Raw genomic sequence first — 22,677 nt, 5'->3', positions numbered from 1 at the left:
ACTTAACAACTAACATGGCATGAAAGCTTTACTACTTAAAGAGCTGTTAAATATGTTTTCACTTCCAAATTCAACGTTTTGCCTGGCAAATACTTTCGAGTGTTTATAGTTTTCCTTGCATTATTTTTTTTTTCCCACAGTCTAAAGAACCTGACTTGGGGCTGCATTAGGATTAAGTGAGATTACTAGCATCTTCTTTCCATCCCTCTTGTGTACCTTGTATGAATACATCCTAATAACTATTGATATTGCATTCATCCTGCAAGAAGCTAAGACCTTTAGTGTCTGCTGATACTGCAGTTTTGATGTTGTGTTTTTCTTGCAAGTAAAATCAATTGAGACAAATCTTGGTAACTTTTACAGCAAGATAAAATGACTATGCCAGGCAGCCATTGGAAATAAGTATGGGTATGCTCTTAGATCACATAGACGGGGCTGTTCCAGCAGAACTGGTTGGTTGATCTACTAGATTTAAAGGTCAACTGTAATCACATTTCAGAAAGATTGAAGAAGATAGAAAATTGCTACTGTGCTGTTCTGAGTCATATACCTGCTTCTGGTGCTCTTTGCTTTTCCCTTGTACATCTTAATTTACTCAGCTAGAGCATCAATACATAAAGGGCACAAGTCAATGTGCTTGCTCTCTCCTGTCGATGAGGGAGCTAGTTAGTTGCATTTCCTCCAAGCCAGTACCTTCCCTCTGGAAGACCTGAAGCGGAAAGGAGTTGTCTACTACAGTCTACAGATATGGAAGAAACAAATTTCTTTTTCAGGGGAAGGCTGTGTGGAAAGCTGCCGTCTGGCTGTCTTGTTAGATGATCCATCCAGTTGCTAGAGTTGATGCATCCAGGGGGTGGTACTATCTGTTCAAACACAGATGGGAGAGAGAATTGACATAACCTTCTTAATGAGTGGAGACCTTTGATTGTGGGGAATCCAAAAACCATCTCATTAGTAGTGTTTTATGCGGCAGCTTGGTATTATACAGATGTCCATGGAGACCAAGCAGCTTTGGAATATTATGTTTTGCAAATACGGTGTGATAAAGTCACATTTCCATGTAACAGGCAACTGTATCTGTGTACAGAGGTGAATAAATTTCTTGTTAATTTTTTTGCATCAGCCCAAATGAGACAACTGCTTTGCCATAGCAGGTTGCATGAACTAAAAGCAGCAGGGACATAGAACATTCACCTGCTCGGATACAATTCGTTTTCCCCTGCAGCAAAGCAAAAGGAGTCCTGAATGAGAAAGGGCGTGATGGGAAAACAGGTGATTTAATTTAAATTGATAAACCAAACCACATTATTCTTCAAGGTTTTTCCCTCGTGAACCATATTATTGCTATATTAATTTGATAGGACTTTGTTCCTTGTCAAGCTTTGCTCTTTTCCTGTACCAATATACTTGCTGTCCTTCTGTTTGGATCTTCCATAGAGCAGCAGAGGAGAAATGGAGTAGCCTTTAATGGCATGGGAACTGTTCCTGAATCAGAGAATACTGACTGCAAATGCTTTTAGCTAATCTTCAAACAAATTTTGAAGCAACTTTATGATTTTGTGTGGCTAGTAAATGCATATTTCATGATGGTCGTGATATAGTAAGTATTTTGTTGCATTAACAGTGTGCTGAAAGATGACTCTTATTAAGAGTCACTTTCCCCAAAAAATCTGTTGTAGGGAATGTTAACTGTTTTACAAAGGTTATTTGTAGCAGGACTCCCAGAGCCTAAATTAACTCAGAGCACTGTCCTTAGTGCATTTTCATATGTGCTAACTTGCAAAATGTAGTAATTCCCAGATGTATAGAAATCAAGGGTCTGTGGCTTTTCTGTAAGCATCCATGACCTGCTTTTAAAATAGACACTGACATATAGCAGTGGCTGAAGACTTGAGTGGTCTGAGGAGACATTTATTATGCATTTATTTAAGGTAGCCTTTTTCAGAGATTCTTGCTCTGATGGCCTTCCAACTTCAGTATGTGTTTTGCTTTGTCAGCTACAAACTAATGTCTTATGTTTGCTATGCTTACGGTAAATATGGAAAGAATATTTTTTTAAATAAATAATGGACCAGGTGAAGTTTTCAGAGGCTCACATGATCAAATCAGAGTAGCAGCAAATCCTTTGTGGTTTTTCCCAGTGGCCAATGAAGTCAAACAGTGCCTTGACTGACTGATTTGGTTTTTGTTTTCTTGCAAGTTGCTTAAATATTTTTTTTATTTTTTTTAACCCGTTGATAATGTCTGTCTTCATTAAAAGGGTACTAAGGGAAACAATGAATTTTCAGAAGTGTAGCAGTAGTGTTTGTAGGGTCCTGGAAACTTGATTATTCTTTTCATGTATGTAGTTGTATGTAGAAAGACAGTTTTGCAGGGGCTTCAAAGAGGTTAAAAAAATGAACAGAATACACCCATGCAGTTTCCAAGCTACAAGTAATTGTAAGATTATAGAAGAGTGCTTTTGTGTGGAAGGAAGTTTGCAAGGTAAAAAAACCCAAACCAATTGCCAGTAGGATTATTACAGTGTCATATGGACTTTATTCCTTTTTCTTCTCTTGTTTTCTCTTCTAATCACAGGTCTTTATCATCCTTCCTTTCTTCAGTTTGCTAATTGTTGCAGCAGATTGCTGTTTTGAATGAAAACAGTTAAATACAGGGTCCATCAGTTGCCAGTGTAAAATGGCAAGGGAGAAAGAAAGAAAAGGGAAGAAAAATCTTATCAAGACTATATAAGCAAAGTAGGTATCAAATCAGTCTTGATAGAGCAATACCAGTAGCAGCAGTCATGGGCAGGCAAAATGCTGGGAATATACATGCAGGTTCTGTTCTAATTCTTGTTGTACAGTTACTCCTCAGCCGTAAGTCCAGAAGAAGAGAAATGTATTTTGAAAGCATCTTCCTTAAAAAGAACTCGCTTTAATTTCATACTTGATTATTACTTTTAACGAACAACAGTAGTTGGTTGCTTACTGAGAGCGATATTAAGCTTGTGCTTTTGTGTTTCTTTTCCAAACTAAACACAAGTGCAGTCAGTTGTGTTTTAATGCTGACTTCTTTCATAACGCTGCTCAGTTTACACCATCAGTGTTCAGGCAGTGTGCTATCCCTGCGCTTTGGAAGTGGTTCAAACCAATTTATTCTGCTTTTTTTTTTTTACTCCAATTGTCTCCAGTTGTAATTTGTAACAACATGTGTATGTTGGTTTATTTACTCACAACAAATTGCAGCGTTCTCATCAAGGGGATTTGTGTTGGAATTTGCATTCCAGAAGTTGCAGCCTCATCATTTGGATTTCAGAAACACTGATAGGTAATGTTACTGAGTAAACAGTACCTGGAGATTACTTTAATCAAATTCCTGAGCCGTGGAAAGTTTGGAGGTGGAAAATATTTCAGAGGTATGGCGGGGCGGATGCTTCAGTGAAAGGCCTTTTGTTTCCACTGCCTTATACTAGCATCAGCAATTGTGTCAGTGAGTTTTGATTTAAGAAAAATAATAGACATATTGTACAGTAAAACACTTGTTTTAATGGATTTAAAAAAGAATTAAAGTGGTCTTGTTGCTAAAACAAAGCATATATCAGCATAATCTGTAGCTGAATAGTGTCACCTGTCATGGTGTGCAGGGCAAGATGATGCTCCTCTGTTAACTCCAGCTGCCAGCCTTGGCCTGGTTTATTGTAGGAAGGTCGCACAGGAAGAAGAATCTTATGCTTGGCTTTAAATGTAGGTTTTCATCCGTGCTCTGATTCCCTAGAGAGCGTATGTATATGTAAAGAGGTTCCTGTGGTCAAAGAATTTATAATGATTTGACCTTCCTGAAAAAGTTGTAGGTTAGATTTTTAGATTATTAGAAGTCTTTGCATGACTGGTATATTGCTTAGTCATGATGGCCTCAAAATGTAATACTTCAAATAAATTAGTTTGAGCTCCTTATGCATGTGTCAGGAAAGTCCTTCATGTGTTTATGTGTGCATGTGCACTGCGAGTCCATTGCCTCTGAGTATGTCCTCAAGGTCTGAAACAGGACTTCCATTGGAGACCAGCCAGGTGCTTGTCTGCTTCAGCATGTGGTTGGAAACTTCCCCTGGCAAATCCTGGTTTTATTCCACAAATTAAGTAAGTCTACCAGAAAGAAACCCAAAAAATAAAACCCCCACAGCTTGGTAATGCTGCCCAGTTGCAGTCTGTGCCATCTCCATGGTTTTGAGCCTGCCTTCGTTACGCAGCTTGCACTCAGCACACTTTTATTTAAAGCAGAGCTAAAAGTAGAACTAAATAGCTGACGTTCATAGCCATTCAGTATGATGCAGAGTTACTGGGAAGGGGACGGGACAGGAAGAGGAATGTTGCTAGTGCTACGTGGGTTACACGCATTTATTCGCACAGAACTATGCAGGACTGTCCAAACCCCTCCAATCTAGACCATGCTTTATCAAGGAATATAAACTAACAGTAATAAGTCCTATTTTGTTCTACTCTCATTTACTTTTGTTTTCTTTTATACCCTGAAATGATGCATTTCAGTTTGCTGTGGCCATTGCAACAAGAAGGCAAACTATTGCTGCTATGTTATTGCAGCAGTCCCTGTGCTGATCGCTTTTCATGGAGCCATCTCCATATTGCAGAGCCATCTGTGTTCCTTACTGTCCAAGCATTAGGCTCAGTAGTACAAATTACTAACAGCTCCATGGCTTTCAATTGTTCCTGTTTGTTTAGTGTGCCAGCAGCAAGTCTTCAGTTCTTCAGCACCATTTATAAGTTTTCCTTGCTCTTTTTATTTTGTTTTAATGCCTCAGGCAAAATCTATAGTTGAGTGAATTGTCAGTCATTCATGTTGCTGAATTATTGGCTTGATAAAATGAATTTTGGGCGGTAAGTAGGTAGTGTCCTCATTTACAAAAGATTTTGTAACTAGGGAAGTGATAGAAAAAAGTTAAAAATCATGGTTTGCGAAAAGCAGTATTTTGCTCCCCCACCGCCCCAGTTTCCTTAAATGCACACCAGTTTGTCATATTGCTGGTGGTATGATCTCGTACAGAAAGATCCTTTCCGGCTGTGTAAGTACGTGCACTGCTGAAGAGTTAAGGGTACTTTGGAAAACTTAATGCTGAATTTGTCAGCTTGTGTCTGTTTCGAAACCCAATTGTAATGTAAGGATTGTATAGGTTTTTTTAATGTAATTTCCTTGTCTATCTTCTAAGACCAAAACCATGCAGCTTTGGGGTTTTTTTTCTTTCATGTAAGTTATGTTTTTACATTCTCAATTCACTGTTCAGACTAAACTATTCACTTGCAATAGTTCTCTGATGTTCTGCCCCCATCGTACCTGGAGCGATGGGCACCATGGTGTGCATAAGGTGTTTGCTTCTGGACAGCTCAGAAATGTTGGGAGGAGAAGTGCTTGCTTTGGTTTTTGAGGTTAGAAAGGTACAAAGTGAGAATAGAGGATATAGCACTTTGTGGCTGTTTGAGACTGGTGAGCTTTGAAGAGCGGCTGACCATGTACATTGGATGCATTGTGGTGTTGTGGGAAGCAGCTGGTAAGATGAAGTGGGTGCTAGTTCACAGTACGGTGGTACTGAAATTTCAGTACAATGGAAACCGTGTAGGGAGGCTGGTGCCATTCCCTTAAGTCACCTGGACTTTTTGGGGTTTTCCACCCCAGGATAAGAGGGGTGGTTTTGATAACATTCCATCGAGTGAACTGAACAGCAAGGAAAACATTTCTTCCTTCTACGGATTTCAGATACAATGTCAGACAGCTCAAATCTAGCTGAAGGCTGTGAGTCTCGGTAGCATCTGAAGCCTGGTAAGCTGCTGCTATTTCGGTCAGGCTGGGAGGTACAGCAGTGAGGAGCGGTGCGTGGGGCAGCCTCTGCTGCAGCGTGCTGTCCTATGGGGTATTCTGCCGTTTGCCGTGGGCAACCTTCTGGGGAGCTGTGAGTTGGGGGATAGAGGTGCAGGGTGGGAGAACCCCTCAGAACCTCGGCATTTTTCACGATGCTAAATAATATTGTGATGCTTTTTTTTTCTCTTCTATTTTTTGTTTTCCTTGGTGGTGGGAAACATTCAGAAAAAGAGAAAAAGGCCATTTGTTCTGCCCAGTATATCCCTGGGGCTTGCAGGTAGTGTGGCCTTCAGTAGAGAAGGGTGAAGCAGTTGAAACGGTCCTGAAGTTTGGCTTATGGTTTGAGGGAGGAAACTGAGCTCTTGGTCAGGTGAAGTTGTATAGTAGAATTTTCTGTTCCAATTCAATGTTACTACCTCACTTGTAGCACTGTGGTCATTAGTGCTCTTAATTTACTTCCCAGTAAATATGCCAGACAAGCCACTGTGGCCACCCACATTAACTTCCTATTTATTTTTCTTATGATGGCCACCTGAAACAATAGATTGATGTCTGCAATTTTTACTTCATTAGTAATGAAGTCCGCAAAGCAGTAAAGGGGAATGTCTGTTTATTTGGTGCTTTAAACTGGGGTACTGATGAACCACTGTCTTTTGATCCGGTAAGCTTTTCTTATTTCTGTATCTTGATAATCACTAGGGTATGTCCAGTTTTAGATGAGGAGCTGACATGTCTGTGGGTTAGATGGTAGACATTTAAGTGGTAATTGGGTTATTGAAGGGTGGCTACAAGACAGCTGATGCATGGAAAGTCAAATGTACATCAGTCTTCTTTGAAATCCATAAAAATTAATCACTTAGGTTCTCCTGTGGCTTTAACTGTATCCCACAGCAACTTAAAAACTGCTCAGTCTCGAAGTCTTAAAACTCTTCTGATAACATTAGTGCGAATTCTTAGCTAAATAAAGAATCTGTAGTGTTTATAATTTCCAAAAAATATTTTTCAAATTCTCTTGTGGCAATTAGTTGTAGGAGTACTGTAGGGCTTGTGTGGGTGGGGACATTTTTTTGCTGAATACAGTGACAGCTGCAAGTTCAGTCTTCAGAACCCGGGGTTTGGCCCTGACTATCATTCTTTTCCCCCCTCTATTCCTATTTCAAGTCCAGTAAAGAGAAGCATATGTTTTCTTGCATCAGCTCAGTTGGTGTTACCTTGTGAAGCATGACAAGGTCGTGTGTTCGTATGGCAAAAGAGGAGATCTCAAATTGTGTTTGAGCTGTCTTAGACCTGCTTTTTTGCTGTGATGTATTAAAGATTTCCATGATATACATGGTTAAATTTCTGTTCATGTAGGTATGCGTGTGTTGATGCTACACTGCTGCTCCTGAAATTGGTACTGTTATATTATTAATATTGCAGATCATGCCAAGAAGGTGTCTTGCATTTAATATAGAACATAAGAAGGTTTGCCTACCCCAAATGAAGATCTCAAATTGGAACTGAAGATGCTATCAAAATTTAAAAGGGACAAGGTCAGCCTGAAAATCACGTTTTAAAAAGCAGAAAATCATCTATTTTTAACAACAAATTTCCTTACCTTCCAGTACCTGTACTAACGACATTTTCAGTTATTAACACTTGAAAATGGTTTTAAGCATTATTTTAGTTGTAAAAATACTTAGATACCATTTGTCTAGGTGCCTGTTAATTTGAGGTTTTCTAGTTGAGAGACATGAGAACTGATCAAAAGCATTTGTGTTCCTGTGCTCCTTCTGTATAATCAAACAAGTTCAATTTATTTCATTCATGAAAGAAAAGGTAACGGATGACTCTTTGTACCAACATCTTTATTGTGGGGGGCTGGGCGGGGGGGTGGAATGTGGGTAAGAAGGTTCTTCATTATAGCAAGCAAAGACAAAAATATCAGTAACTGAAAACAGGAGTTCAACAAACACAGACTGCAACTAAGGTGCATGGTTTAAACAGTCATGGTAATTAAGCATGGAAGAATTGGAGAGGAATAGTACGGGACTTGCCTTCCCTGAAAGACTTGAAAGGCGAGCACATGCACATTTTGTTTTTTTGAACTGCATTTGCTAAATCATAAACACAGAAGTAACTTGAATTAAGGTAAGAGGCAAGACTAAATGTTCACAAAGGTTCTTTTAGAATGACTTAATATTTTCCAAGAAGCTTGTGGAAAGGATCAACTCCCAGCTGTCCAGGGCCTTAACCGTAATGTAACCTTTATCTTCCGTCTGTTCTGTGCTGGCTAACTATATGCCTTCTAATCTGAGGACCCAAAATGAGAAGGGTTTGTATCCTTGAAAACATGCTGTCTGTCCTCCAGAGTGTAGAATTTAATATCAAAGTTCAGAATCTCAGTTTTTAACTTATTTTCAGAGAACAGCTGGCAAAATGTGCCTCACTTCCAATTAGTGGCTGCTCAAGACAGAAAGTAATGGTTAACTGCTACTGACTAATCCTGTATTTCAAATGCTATAAGTTGAGGTAGAGTTCCCAACCTTGCCAAGACCTGGCTTAAAGCCTTTTATGGCTGCTTCGAAGACTTGACGAGCACCTGACTGCAGTTAACATCTATAGAAACTCTACTACAGATATAGTAAGTAGTAAAAACATTTAGTATTCTTAAAAATCTGAGATTCCTCAGATCCACACCCAGCATGAGTGGAATAACAATTGTGAAGGTAAATTTATAACAGTATTTGTAAAGAAGCAAGATAAAGCAGGAAAACGTCATAGAAGACATCTGAGAAGATAAGCGTGGGCATTGTGTGAAATACTGTAAATAACATTCTGTGCATGAAAATGGATGCTGAATAACATCCATGCAATCCTGCAGTCTGTGGTAATTTGAGGTCCTCCTTAAAGATGCATGTCATCAAAGGCTGAATCTTTAGCACAAGCAGACTGATTTAGATTGCATAGGCAATATGGATTCGAACATTTCCTAGTTGTTAGGTTAAAATTGTTAAGGTTACAAATGAAGAATTCAACTTTTTAAGCATATATAACAATACATGGAAAAAACACTACTTTTCTTCTTGATAAGGAATGTTTCTTGGGTCAGTGCGAAAGCTTGCATCTCAGTGTAAATGGTGTCTTATAAATACCTGGATAAATACAATAAAAAGCTTTTGAAGATAATTTCTTCCTTTTGGTTCCAGTGAGATAGGGGTGAATAAAATAATTGATGTGCCCTGTTAGCTGTCGACCAGGTTTCATGTGGCATGTCTTTTCTTTGGCATGCACATAGCAGCAGCGCATTTTAGCACCTCGCCTACAGCATCCACCTCCTGACAGCAAAACTTGTCAATAGAAAAGCATTCTGCACTTCATTATTTCTACAACCTGAGCGCATTTGCAAATTAATTGATGTGTGGGCGGAAAGGCATCTGCTATTGTAGAAGCCCTTAACTGTTGCAGCAAACCCAGAAATAAACTGGTTAGCTGTAGTGAGCTGATACGCTGCTGCAGGTGTTGAAGCTGCTAAAGTGGCTTGTTGTCCATTTTTCTTGTTGTCTTTGATACTAGTTTCTTTAAAAAAACAAACCAAACTCTACTGAATTGTGACCATGGAAACAAACAGCGCTATAAAGATAATATCATACATACTTAAATATGGTTAGTTAACAAGTAGTTTCGTATTTCTTGCTGGCTCAACACCAAAAGAGTTTTAATTAGGCCTGTAATGAATGACTGGGAGTGTTTTAAAGGCTATTCATCTTGTGGTGTAATTGAGTTAATTATAATATCATTATAAGCTCCCATGAAAATAATATGAAGTTTATTCCATTTGTTCTACTCCTAAGGATATTTCTGAGGTCCCCTGGCTTCATCTGAAATACTCCTACTAGAAGTCTTCAACACTGATAGAGAAAACTGTAAAACCACTTTATGTGCCATTCCACAAACCCTTCTGTTGGGCACATTGTTCTGTCCCTGGTTTCGAGCTCTCTGAGCTGCTGCTTAACCTGCAAACTGCGAGTAACTTCTTGCAGTCGTGTGACTTTTTTAGCTTTCACTGCGCAGCGTAGTATTTCCTTGTTTTTCTGGTTTCTGATCAGTTAGCTTACCCAAGTGTGGCAGATGAGAGTAAGAATATGCGATCTATTTTCAGAAATAAAGATTACAGCAGCTTTCGAACTGTTACTCTTTGTGCTGTGGTAAAAAAATGTGTAGCAAGAGAGGTGTTTTTACAAAGCATATGGCTTTTACACTAGTTCAGGCTACAGTAAGTTTTGGATTTGATTGTAAAACATCTCTGTGCTTTTTGCACTCTAGTCAGAGTGTGACATCTTCAGCAGATGGACAGATAAACTTCCCACAATCCACGCCTTTCCTTTCAGAAGAGGAGATGAGTTTCTTGTTTGTAAAAGTTGTTGAGGAAAACCTAATCTGTATAACTCTATTGTATGCTTAGATGTTGGGGTGTGAAAATTGAATGGATGTGCAGCTAAGCGCAGGGGTTACTGATATTTTTGGGGCTGTCTTTTTGCAGATGCAAGGTCAGCCCTGCTTTTGTACGTACTTCAAGCCTTATTAGAGCATTTACTTTTATGCATTTTCAGAATGGTGTGCTTAATCATGGAGCAAGCATGTTGCTTGAATCCACGTTCTCTCTGATTTGGGTAATATGCTGTCTTGTTTGCTTTTTGTAACCCTGCATTATCAGAATTGGTTTGGTTTAGTGTTTTTTAAATTCTATAATCAAGAGTTGTTCCAACCTTAATTAACCCTGCTGGGATGGTAGAACTGCCTTTTTTTCTTTCAGTAACTTTGCTGCTCACACTTCTATATTTTTCCATCCTCTTGACTATTACAGATTTTGTAAATAGTTTAGAAATGCCAGCTTGTGATGTATGAGTCTCTTTAACATTTCTTTGATTTATGTGCACTGTGCTGAAAAAAGGCAGAGGAAGCATATTATTCTGGAAAAAAATGTTGCCAGTCTTCATTTTTTTTCAGTCTTAGTTAAAAGCTACACTTTTATCAATCAAACCTGATAAGATTCTTTTTTATTCCTAAAAACATTCATAACTTAACTCTTTGAAGTCTAATGAAGTAATTTGATTAAGACTTTTATAAATGTCTACCTATTTTTGGATGTCTAACTTGAAATATCTTTTAAACTGATTTTTCAAAAGTTGGCTTTTTCGTGCATTACAGCTTGATCATATAGAAGTAGAGACATTAAAAAAATCACTAAGGGTAGGAGGGTTATGTTTTTAATATAAAGGTTGGCCATATGTTGCTATTATTAATAGTGCATTGCACAGACTGATGTAGTAAAACACATTTTGGTCTCTACCAGCATTGAGTAAAATGATTTTTCTACATAGTATACACATGACAAAGATTGCAGTTTTTTGATTATCCAGTTTCTCATATAAGTGTCCTAATTAAATGCAGAGAGCTGATTTTTTTAGTCTGATGTTCTATTTTAGATACAATTTCTGAAAGTCCATATTGTAAGCCATAAATGGCTTCTGAAGGTTTTTTTTTTTAAAAAAAAAAAAGTTGAGTTTTGGAGTTCTTCGTTAATGTGTAATACTGTTTTAGCTGGAGAAAACTTTCAGTGAAAGTTCTCAGAGAAGGAGGAACTCACACTGCTGCTAGTGATGAGCAGGATTCTCTGTCTCCCAGAAGTCAGTGTAGGGTTGAAGACAGGGTTCAGACATATGTCATTAATTTTTGAACACAGAAAGCTTGAGTAAGGGAAGAAAAGCTCCTTTTTTGATTGCCTTCTGGGGAAGGGAAAAAATTTCAGGTTTTGTTGACCATTACATTTCGGCATTCTGCTTGCAGGCACAGTGGTTATGGTCTTTCCCAACAAGTATTCTAGAGATGCCTGTTCAGTATTGGATGCAGTATGTTTTAAAGGGGCGAAAGTGATGTGTTTCTTTTGACATTCGTCCTTCAGAATGCAGCTGATCTCTTAACTTCCAGCCACCTATGGTGATTCTGCAGTTTGTCTGTACAAAAATCTGTGCTGTTACAAGGGAGGCCAAGAGTTTAAACCTCTTCCTCTAACCACTTGTAGGTGACCTGTATCAGTTGCCATTACTTGTGTGTAAATGTTTTCTGTGGGTTGCTTTATACTACCTTGGAAGGAGTATAAATTAATCCGATCATCAATATTCTGAAATGATACTAGGAATGTTCATACAGGGAAATAGGCCACATACATTCTGTTCCAGATCTAACTGTCCTGCTTCAGGCTTTAGTTGGTTGTCCTTGCTAGTGGGCTGGAAATTAGCATTCCCAGCAGCATTGCTTCGAGATATCTGCTAGATGTAAAAAAGGATATTAGCAAAAGTAACCATTTAAGGAAGAATTCTCTTCTAATTTGGCAAGTTGAGTTCAGTTTAAATCGTATTCATGCAACCCCTTCTACTGGGACAGTAGTGTGATCACCTCTAACAGAAGAGGTTAGGGGTGTTTGGTGTAGCTTGGCAGAGCACATCCATCTGCCCATGGCACACCTGTGTCAGGGTGAGCTGTACGCTGGAGTTCTCATCTGTGAGTACAACCCCCCTTCAGAAAGGCCACGGGAGGCTGAGTAAAGCCAGGTTTCCGTCTGCTGGCAGAAAGGCCCATGGCTAGGCTAATAGCTATTGTCTGGCACGCAGTATGGGTGTTAGCTAGTTTAAGTAGATTGTGCATTTTAATTATTGTGCAAGTGACCAAAGTTGAGGAAAGGCATTTAACAGAAGTTAAAATAATTAAATTTAATGAGCTAGGGGACAAAAAAAAAATTAGCAGCCCAAGTACCAGCTGGGGTTGTTACTGCTACATTGCTTATCCACCAACGGATTTTCCTCTCATCTGTTCGACTGTTGTTCTCCCCTTTGTCTGATTGTGCAACTGGACTAGTTGGATTCACGTAAGCTGCATCTTGTAGATGTTGTATTGAGAAGAGCATTCATTTCTTTATTTGGCTGAAAAGTAGTTTGTTTGCTCTAGTGGTAAAGCCCAGCCACAGTGCTGCAAATCATGGCGTGCAAGACAATTTGAAGAGTGTTTCTGTAGCTGATTGCAGCCCTTTATTGTGCCACTCAGTTTTAAAGCATCTTCGCTTTTCTTACATAAGCACCTGAGCATCCTCTGTCACGGAGGCAGCAGGCCATTCTTTATACTGACATAGCTGCCACCTGAGCCCCTGACACTAAAGATTCAGTCTGAGGCTTTAGAAAATACTAATCTTTGCGAGAGAGCAGTGTCTTCAGTTCAGAGTTCTGGTGGCTCTGCAGCAGCACTGTGGGAAGATACTAATTGTGTCCTTTTTCAGTCTTTAGTTTTAACGATGACTTTTCACTGCTACAGGCTATTTGTCCTATGCAAAGATAATGCTTCTGTCAAAAAGGAATTAAGATTTTCTGTTGAGTATTGATAAAGTACACTTCTTGGCTCTTTTATGAAATCCATTAACTGAACACACAGGTATGAGTATGTCACATAGAGTGAGACTAAGGCCATTTGCCTTTCAGTGGACAATCTCTGTAGCAACTAATACCGGTGAGCTCAGCGTTACTTGAAAAACACTAGTTTGTTGCTGCACGTGGCTTTATTTTGTCATTTAGATGCAGAATGCAATGTAATGATTTTCTCTGTTTTTTGTGATTCTGTTGTGTCTGGGTTGTAGTTGCATATCCAATGAAATGTTGGTTCATTTAGTTACCTTTCAGGAAATATGTCTGTTCAGGCCCTACAGAACACCTGGAGGTATTCATAAACATTTTAAGCATAAAATACAGTTACTCTTCTGAAGAAGTAAATAGAGTGGTATGTAGCCCCAGATTATGATTACTCTGCCTCTTTACCCATTTCAAATACTAGATCTCTTTTAAAAATCTCAGAGCCTGTTGGCTGTTTAGTGTCACTTTGTGTTGATATCATCCAAAAAGCAAGAATATGTCACTGATACAACTTCAATTGATTCCAGAATACTTAAAAACAAAAAACCAACAAAAAACAACCAACAAACCACATAACCCCCAAAAGCCCCAAAAACCAAAAACACCAACGAGGAAGAAGAGGAGGAGTGGCTTTTGCAGAGACTTTGAACAGCGCAGATAATCTTATTGGCAGCAAGGATGCAGATGCTGAAGTTTTGACCAATTCCTTGAAGAAAGTGCCGCCAGATTTGCTATCTCTGCATGGTAAAAAGCCAAGAACTTGCAAGCAGTATTGGAGTGAGGGAACATTGATGCAGTCATTCATCAGCAGAACTTCAATGTTTTCAAAGGAAGAGTATGGGAAGAACACACTTTAAGGTTGAAATCTGACACTAATTAAAACAGCGCTCTCAGCAAAAATAGGAATTCAAAGACAATGCAATAAAAAAAATGCAGCAAAGACAAGATGCTAAAGAAAACAGGGATATGTATCTGCATTTTCTACTCTTGCATCTTATTTTTATATACATTTTTAATATATATATGTCTAAACTTGTTTTTCAACTCCCTAGCCTTGGGAAGGAGGAGGAGAGACCCAAGGGAAATGCAGGATTGCCTGTGCAGGGGCATGTGCAGGTAGATGTCCTCAGAATGCTCCATATCTCCTGGGTTCTTGACCAGGGTGAGACAGTGGTGCTCTGCATCTGAGTGCAATGCAAATAAGAGCCATGCCATGTGAGAGGCTGTTAACAGAAGTGTGAGCTCTTTGGTTTCACAGTTTAGTGGGATCAGGGTGTTCAGGAGAAGATGTGACAACTTTTGTACAGGGATTTAAAAAGAATAGAATGGGGGTAGACTTTCTTCCCATTGTGGATAAGTACTTGTTGCTTCAGTATTCTTGTAAACTGGAAAGTGTTTGGGGGGCATAAATGCTTTAAAAAAAAAAATAGAACAAAGTGTCCTAATTAAATTGTAAAGTAGAGCGAAGGCACAATGTCTAGCTTTCCCATTAACTGAAAAGCCTGCAACCCAGTCCCACAAGAGGAAAACCAACAAGTAAAGAAATTGGAGACTGCTTTTTTGGTTGATGTTCTTTTGGCCAAGTCAAGAATTCAGCTACCGTGAAATGATCAAACATTGTTTGGAGAAAAAGAGAATTTCCAAACCAGCCTCATTATAAGAGAAGCTTAAAAATATCAATTAAGATAGTATAATTTCTCTCTTGCCTACTTTAGTCTGCAGAGATGAAACTGTGGGAGTGTCCAGTTTGCTTGCTCATTGCTCTTTTCAAAAGAATGACTAGAGTTTTATCTTAATAGACAAATCCCTTGTTAGCTTCAAGGGAGAAATAGCTTAATGATGAGGAGCAAAGTACTGTGCATCTTAAAAGGAGGCAGATGTGCATGCATTCACCAGTATTACAGTGAACTTGGAAAATTCCATGATGGGAAAGTATCTGTCAGCCACTTCTGTAAACTCCATTTCTTAGAGTCATAGAATGGGTTGGGTTGGAAGGGACCTTAAAGATCATCAAAACCCAACCTCCTGCCACGGGCAGGGTCACCTTCCACTAGACCAGGTTGCCCCAAGCCCCGTCCAGCCTGGCCTGGAGCACTTCCAGGGATGGGGCATCCACAGCTGCTCTGGGCAGCCTGTGCCAGTGCATCACCACCCTCACTAGAGAATTTCTTCCTAATTTCTAATCTAAATCTACCCTCTTTCAGTTTAAAACCATTAACCCTTGTCCTATTGCTACAGGCCCTACTAAAAAGTCTGTCCCCATCTTTCTTACTTACAAGCTCCCTTTTAGTATTGACAGGCTCCTATAAGGTCTCCCTGGAGCCTTTTCTTCTCCAGGCTGAACAACCCCAAATCTCTCATCCGTTCTTCCATTTCTTGGAGGAATGGAAATATGAAATACATATTTAAAAAATTGCTTATATCTGAGGAAATGCTTTTCTGTTCATTTATATGGTCAGTAAGTATTTACACGAGAATGGAAAAAATACGCAACAAGGTAATGTGATTACAAAGAAAAGTCAGTCTTCTGATTTCACTTCTTAAACAAAACCTATTGGTCCTTAAAAAGCTTTAAATAACGGTAATATGTAAATTTAAAGTCCAACTGTGAGTTGACTTATCAATTGTAAATGCTCCAAGTGATTTTTTTGTAGGGTTTTTTTTGGTTGGTTGATTATGTTGTCCCATTCTCCCCCCCTTGCCCCGCTCCGACTCTTACCTTCTTCCTACCCAACCAGTTTTTGAAAATTTAAATGGCCTTGGCAGTAAGTGCACTGCAATGACTTGTTTAGTCAGCAGTCAGGACATGCAAAATCTCCAGCCCATGAATTATGTAAACTAAAGACCTTTAGACCCAGCATGATTCTAATGATGAAGCTTTAATTTTAAAAGTTTTAAATTAGCACTGTGTACATGTTTGTAGTTTCATAACATACCCTGGAGAGTAATCCTATAGGTCTATAACCTGTCACGATATGGGCAGTACATTGCTGTTGAACGAAGGGGCTTTACTGCATTGTTTGGGTTTAAGCCCTTTGGCGGTAGCAGAAGTTCTCTGTCTACTCCAAACCTTCAAGTTTATCTGCAGAAGATAGTGTGATCTTGCAGGGGGATGGAGGGGTTCTTTTTTGTTTATTTTGATTATTTTAGAGGGTGCCTTGCCTTGTTTCTGCTAAGAGAGTAACTGGGGTAGAATAAAGAAAAGATACTGTATGATTAACTTAAAAAAAAAAAAAAGTAATGCTTTCAGAGCTAAATCCAGTCTGTATTTCTCTTAATACACTTTCTCTGTTTAAATATTTCATGTGAAAGCCAAAGAAATCTTATGTGAATGAAGAAATCGCACTCCTTAGTTACAATTGTGAGAAAAACGACTCTGAAGTGCTCTGTTATGATGTATTTCACTTTGTGAGGAAAATTGTGAGCCATTAATATATGAACGTTATTATATATACTCAGGAACGCTATGGAAATATGAATTATATGGCACCTGTAAAACATAACCTTTTCTTCTAGAAAACATAAGCCATGTTGCCATTAACATAGAAAAATAATGAAACTTTAAAATAATGCAACTTCTGGTTTTATTTACCTTCAGGTAAAGCTTTTGTATGTATTGAAGTGTTATTTTCAGTACTTTTCCTACATCCTTGAGAACTAGAGTCTCTTTTGATTTTAAAATGTGAAATTTGCACATCTACTTGGAACCACAGTTTTAAGAGAAATATCAGCTATCATGAGACTCATCATAAAACTGTACAAGTTGACACTGGTGTATATCATAGCTGCTAAGTGTTATAAATTGATGTTGTTGTTGGGTTTTTGTGTCTTAGTTTTCCGCAATAGCTTTTATGCTTCATCTGCATGTATTGGGGGAAAAAAAGATCAATCTTGTTGAAATTTTGTGGAGGAATATTTCATTAGGAAGTAAGGAGCTTAGCTTCATGTAAACCAGCTGGAATTCCCCAAAGCTGAAAGACACGGATGCTTCCTGTAATAAAGCCTCTGAATGATGGGGAGTTCCTTAGCGGCTGATTAACGAAATGGTTTGCAATACTACCCAGTGCTGCACCAATACTCAAGTTCTGTGGGTATTCAGCATGTTTTAAGGATAAAGCTATTGCTGTTTACTCTTCTGCTGGTTTAAATGAGCACAGTTGTTACAAGCATGGAAGGTTGTTGGGAATACACTTTCAGAGGGCAGACGTGACCATCCACAGGTGCTCAACCTTTGGCTGCGTTGGGTTGCAGGGTGTCTTAGACCTGCATGGGCCACCCCCCTGTAGACACTAACTGAAACGCGTGATGGTTCTGCGGGGTGAAACCAAAGGCTCATACGTCACCCTGTATCTCCTCTCCACCAGTAGCTGTAAGTACGTGCCTGTATACAGTGCTCATCCCAGGTCGCTGGCTCAGGGACTTCTTGAGTGAAATGTGGTTTCTGTGTGTTTATTAGCCCTTGAAGGGTTTGTGTCCCATGAGCTTATCTCTGCTTCCTTGCATGAGCCTTTTAGCACCCATAATGTCCTTTGATAGTGTGTCTTGTGTGTGTTCCCTAAGGTGAAGAGAATGTGTTTGGAAATAGCGTTCTCTTGTTAGTAAGCAAAAAATTTTGGGTGGTTTGGTATGTTTTTAGCTGAGATGTGCCGTCATGGCTGATGCTGGCAGAAAAAGATGTTTATTTTGCAGGAGGGAGGTGGAACTGAACGGCATGTTTATTATCCACCAAGACCGTTCAGTCTCCTGGCTATAGTTTTGATGCTAGTGATACTGCTTTGGCACTATTTTCAGTATTGTTTCTGTTTCTCAGAATAGATGATTAAGAAACAATTTCCCAGTCTCTTCAGTTAACGCCCCTCTGCCCCCAGAAAAGAATGCATTCTGTGCAATACAGTATGTGATACTTTAATAATGTATAAATCAAGTTGGATAGAAGCTGTCTGTCGGTTTTATTAACTTTGACCTTTTCTTCCATTGTAAGGATGGTTTGGTAAATATTTAATGGCCCTTATAGATTTTGACAGTTGGACCTGCATTCCTAGGAGCAAAGGTAGATTATGAAGAAATACTTATAATTAATAAAAATAGCTTGATCACTGGGAGTCAGCCTTGAAGGACAGAATTGTTTTTTAGAATATATTTATTTTTAATTCCTTTTTTTTTTATGCCTGACCACTAAATGTCAGACTAGCCAGGAGGTTATGAAATGTTTTTGAAAGGTTGCATTTAAAATTCATCTATGATTAGCACCAGTGATTACCTCCATCTCTGAGCAAGTGTCCAAATGATGCTATTTACTTGAAATACCTGTCAGTGTCATTCTGCACAGTAAACGTAAGTGAATGGTGTCAACAGCACAAAATGGCAGAAGGAGGGCTGCTGGTAATAAGATGCAAGAAGAAAAGGGAAAAGCATGTTCCTGGAGTCAGAAGGTTCTGCCAGAGCTGTCTTTCCCTTCAATTCCCTGCATATTGCACTCACTGCGAATTCTGGTAGTGAAGATTGAAAACTAAGCCCCTGACACTTTGAAACATTGCCTTTCAAACATGTACTGTCCATTGCTCTCATTGATTTTTTTTCATTTCAGAAATCTGTCGGAGCAAAACAAATTTGAGCAAAATTCATTGGTCTAAGTGGAGCTGTTGGGGCAGCACAGCCCCCCCCTCTTTGGCACCGCATGGCTCTCTTCCCATTAGGAATGCGATGTGTCTTCATGTTGTGCCACGGCCAAGGTCACGTGGCAAAGCAGCCAAGTAAATCAGGAGCCTGTTAAAAAGCTCTGAGCATTGACGTTTGAGTCAAATTGGCTCACAGGATAGCGTCACTCATTTTAATAGCCATTTTCTAGTAGATCACTTTACCAAGCTTTGTTTACCTCCTTTTCAGTCAGTACCCTGCAGAGTATCTTTGCCTAAGACCGCTTTATTTTCTGAGCGTTTGTATGTCCTGTTTTCCTAACTGTAACCTTTTTTTTTTAAATGCAGACCATGGGGTTAGAGTTGTTAGCATGTTAAATACTTCATCTTTTTTCAGAACAAATCTTTAGACAATTTAATGAACACATTGATGTGGGGAGTAAATGATGAAGGCAATTGCATCTGGCCAACACTGAATATTTCTTCTCCACTCCCTTCTCTTTAAAAATGGGGAACTGAGAGTGTAAATTGAAAGTGTTTAGAGCTGAGCTTGTAACTTGTTGCACTCAAAGCTGGTTTCAGGACAGACGCAGCACTATAGCTGTTCTTACATCTGTGAGCAGTGGGAATGCACTCAGAATCTTGCAGATTCATGTTGTGTCCTTCATAAATTTGTCTTTCATTGGCAAGTAAGATAAAAGGTTAGAGGAGAAAGCTACTGAATGTGAATCTTTCTGCAATGCTATGGAGATGTGCTAGCAGGTATTTTAAAGGCTAGAATTTTCTTTGCAGTGGTAGAAACTTCTTTGCAAATATTTTGGGGTTTTATGTTTAAGAAAAAAAAAGTCTTGTTTCTAAAAAGCTGGTTTATATAGTGAAAGAATTGCATCTTTCTTCATCTTATCTTCTTCCAAAAAGCAAGGATGTTTGATCCCTTGAGAGAAGAAACAGTCTTAACATTCAAAAGCAAGCCCAAGTTTCAGGAGAGTTAGGACTTGAGAGGAAGTCTTTGATTCATCATCTTTCTTGCCCTATAGCGTAATTTCCTTGTAATATCTATTTCACAGCAGACTTTTTATATGCTTTTGTTCAAATCATCTTCCATCCAAGCAATATATGTATATGAAATACCATACATTAAGTTACTGACTGGCTGTAATTTGAATTAGGTGATAACAGATAGTAGAGGCCTGACGTAGGTAGAGTACTGCAGTGGTGTGTATTTTAATATATGTTGTTTTTTATTATCCAGTTGCAGTACCATGCCGGGCTAGCATCTGGCCTTTTGAATCAGCAGTCTTTGAAACGTTCAGCCAACCAGATGGGAGTATCTGCAAAACGCAGACCAAAAGCCCAGCCAACAACTCTTGTCTTACCTCCTCAGTAAGTAATGAAATATTTTGAAGAGTTTGTGTGGTGGTGGGGTGGATTGGTTTTTTAAAAGCTTTTATTGTATTTATTTATTTAAAAAATCATCATAGTAACACATTTGTGTTTCTTTTTTTGTTTCATACGAGATGAATTATTCTTGTTGAATGGGTGGGGTACCCTATGGAAACAATATTTCATTTTTTGCTTTTATGGAGGCACTGTGACAACAGAAAAATTGCAAGGATTCTTAGTAGGAGGTCATAAAAGTTTTTGCAACACGAGACTGTCATTGAGGAATGATGTTCCCCTGATTAGTATGACTTGGAGCTTCAAGCAGGACTTTTCTGAAGGTCCTAAAAGGCTGAAGCCAAGAAGTCTTTGGTGTGAGTACTTTCTTGACAAACGTCTGTTCTGAGTCCATCTGTTCACCATATGTTAATTTTGCATTGGATCTAAACCTCTTTTACAGGTGACAAGCAATTATGAGGACACTTAGAAACTGTTTGAGGACACAGAGTATCAACACTTTAGGCAGTCTGTGTACGGATGCCAAAACCACAGATGTCCACAACTAAGCTTATAAATTAATAAAATGCTTAAAATATTTAGTTACATATAAGAAAATGATTATTATGTAGAAAATGAAGTGCTAAGCAATTATTCATTGTACTGAGCATCCTTGTAGTTTGTGGAAACTGCGTGCTTTTTTTTTTTTTCACAAAACAAGAGTCACTGATGTCTAAACACTATGCTACTAAAAACTTCATAGCTGTAATAATAAAAGTGCCTGTTGTCACCAGAGTCCACAGGCCTAAGCTGATGAAGGGATCTAGTTTTTCTTAATATGAAATAAGAGAATTGAACACTTTATGGATGCTTGGATTAGTGGCCCTTTAAAGTTTAGGGAAAAGCCCTGTTGACTGTTTTTTCTCCCAGTGATGTTGGACGAAGAAGAATGGTTAACAGGGCAGCTCTTGCAGAACTACATGTTTGAAAAACAGATGTTGCTTCTCTCATATCTGTGAAATAACAGGGGTATGTTTTGACAAACTGGCTAAATAGTTTTCTTCCTTTGTTGGGGTATCAGGTTTATCCGGAGCTTAAAATGGACTTCTCCAAGAAGTCTATAAACGAGAGTACTGTGATACCAGTTACCACCATTTTTATTCAGAGATATTAAAATATTTTGATGTTTTAAAATCATGACTTTTCCAGTTACTAGAAATATGTATAGCAAGAGAGAAAGAGCTAGCTTCTATTTTTGCATAGAAAAGTCTGTACTTAAACGGTGGCAGCTGTATAAATCTTAATATGAGGTATATCTTTTTATCTGTAAGTGATTTTTCCTGCAGTGGTGCATTTACCTAGAATTTGCAGATAGAATGAAATTGTAGTGTGGTAACGAAAGTTTAGCTAGTAGTTGAATTATGTTTCAGTATCTTATTACCATTTCCAGCATTATTCACGGGGAAAATATGTTTATGCTGAGCTGCCCCTTTATCTATCGCTGGTTTCCTCCTCTCTGGCTTCTCTTTGGCCTTTCCATATTTGTCCTTATTTGCTATCTTTATGTGTCTTAAGAAAAGAATAAGTTATATTAAGGCAAATCAAATACCTGTTGAGCTTAATATCATGCCTCCAACACAGGGCAGAAGTAGATTATGAAAAGACTTATGAAAATAGGCTTGTGAAAAGTATTTTTTTTAAAAAGTGTTACAAATGGATTTTAAGATCTTGATTATGTGTAGTTTCATGCAAATAATGATGAATCATGCTGTCATTTTTCCCCCCTCTCCTTTCTCTTCATTCTCTATAAAATGCAAAAGAAAACATCCAGGTGCAGAACCACATATCTCCTTGAAAGGGTGTGCTGCATACTAATTTTCCTATGGCAATTCAGAGATTATTATTATATTTTTAGCTTTATTGATTAGTCAAGAGAGGGGTAACTGTTTCTTTGCTTTTTTTGCTTTGATGTATGCTATTAAGTCCAATGACAAGTTTTTGGGCTGAGTAACAATGTGCTATGAGTCAAGTATATATTAAATGTTGTTCAGAGGAACTATATTATATAGAGCTTTTCTTAAACCTAAGTAGTTAAAACCAGCTATATGCCAATATGTCATTTTAGGATAGCAGATTGGAGCAAATAGCTACACTGCAGTAATCCTTCTCAGCCAGCAAAGGAATGTGGATAACACTGTTTCAGCTCAGGAGGTAACATAGGTGATGATTTGGACAAAGAACCTGATAAAAATCGTTTTATTTTTATGCACATTTTGCATATGGATAGTTTGATATTAAACGTGTCTTCATTTGAGTTAAATGTAGCACTAGACAGCATGTTACTGCCCTATTTATTTATTTATGTTCCTGTTCCT

The 22,677-nt window shown here is 38.5% G+C and overlaps 1 protein-coding gene across 1 annotated transcript in view; it reads left to right on the top strand.

Annotated features, from left to right (window-relative positions):
- MED27 (mediator complex subunit 27) overlaps positions 1-22,677 on the top strand; it is a 94,091-nt gene that overhangs the window by 16,348 nt on the left and 55,066 nt on the right. The window contains exon 3 of the mRNA XM_055720715.1: positions 20,178-20,308. Coding sequence (XP_055576690.1) covers positions 20,178-20,308 — 131 coding nt within the window. The remainder of the gene's footprint in view (positions 1-20,177; positions 20,309-22,677) is intronic.

The sequence above is a fragment of the Falco cherrug genome, chromosome 9 (assembly GCF_023634085.1).
Source record: "Falco cherrug isolate bFalChe1 chromosome 9, bFalChe1.pri, whole genome shotgun sequence".
Classification (NCBI taxonomy): Eukaryota; Metazoa; Chordata; class Aves; order Falconiformes; family Falconidae; genus Falco; species Falco cherrug.
This window is presented reverse-complemented; position numbering and strand designations above follow the sequence as displayed.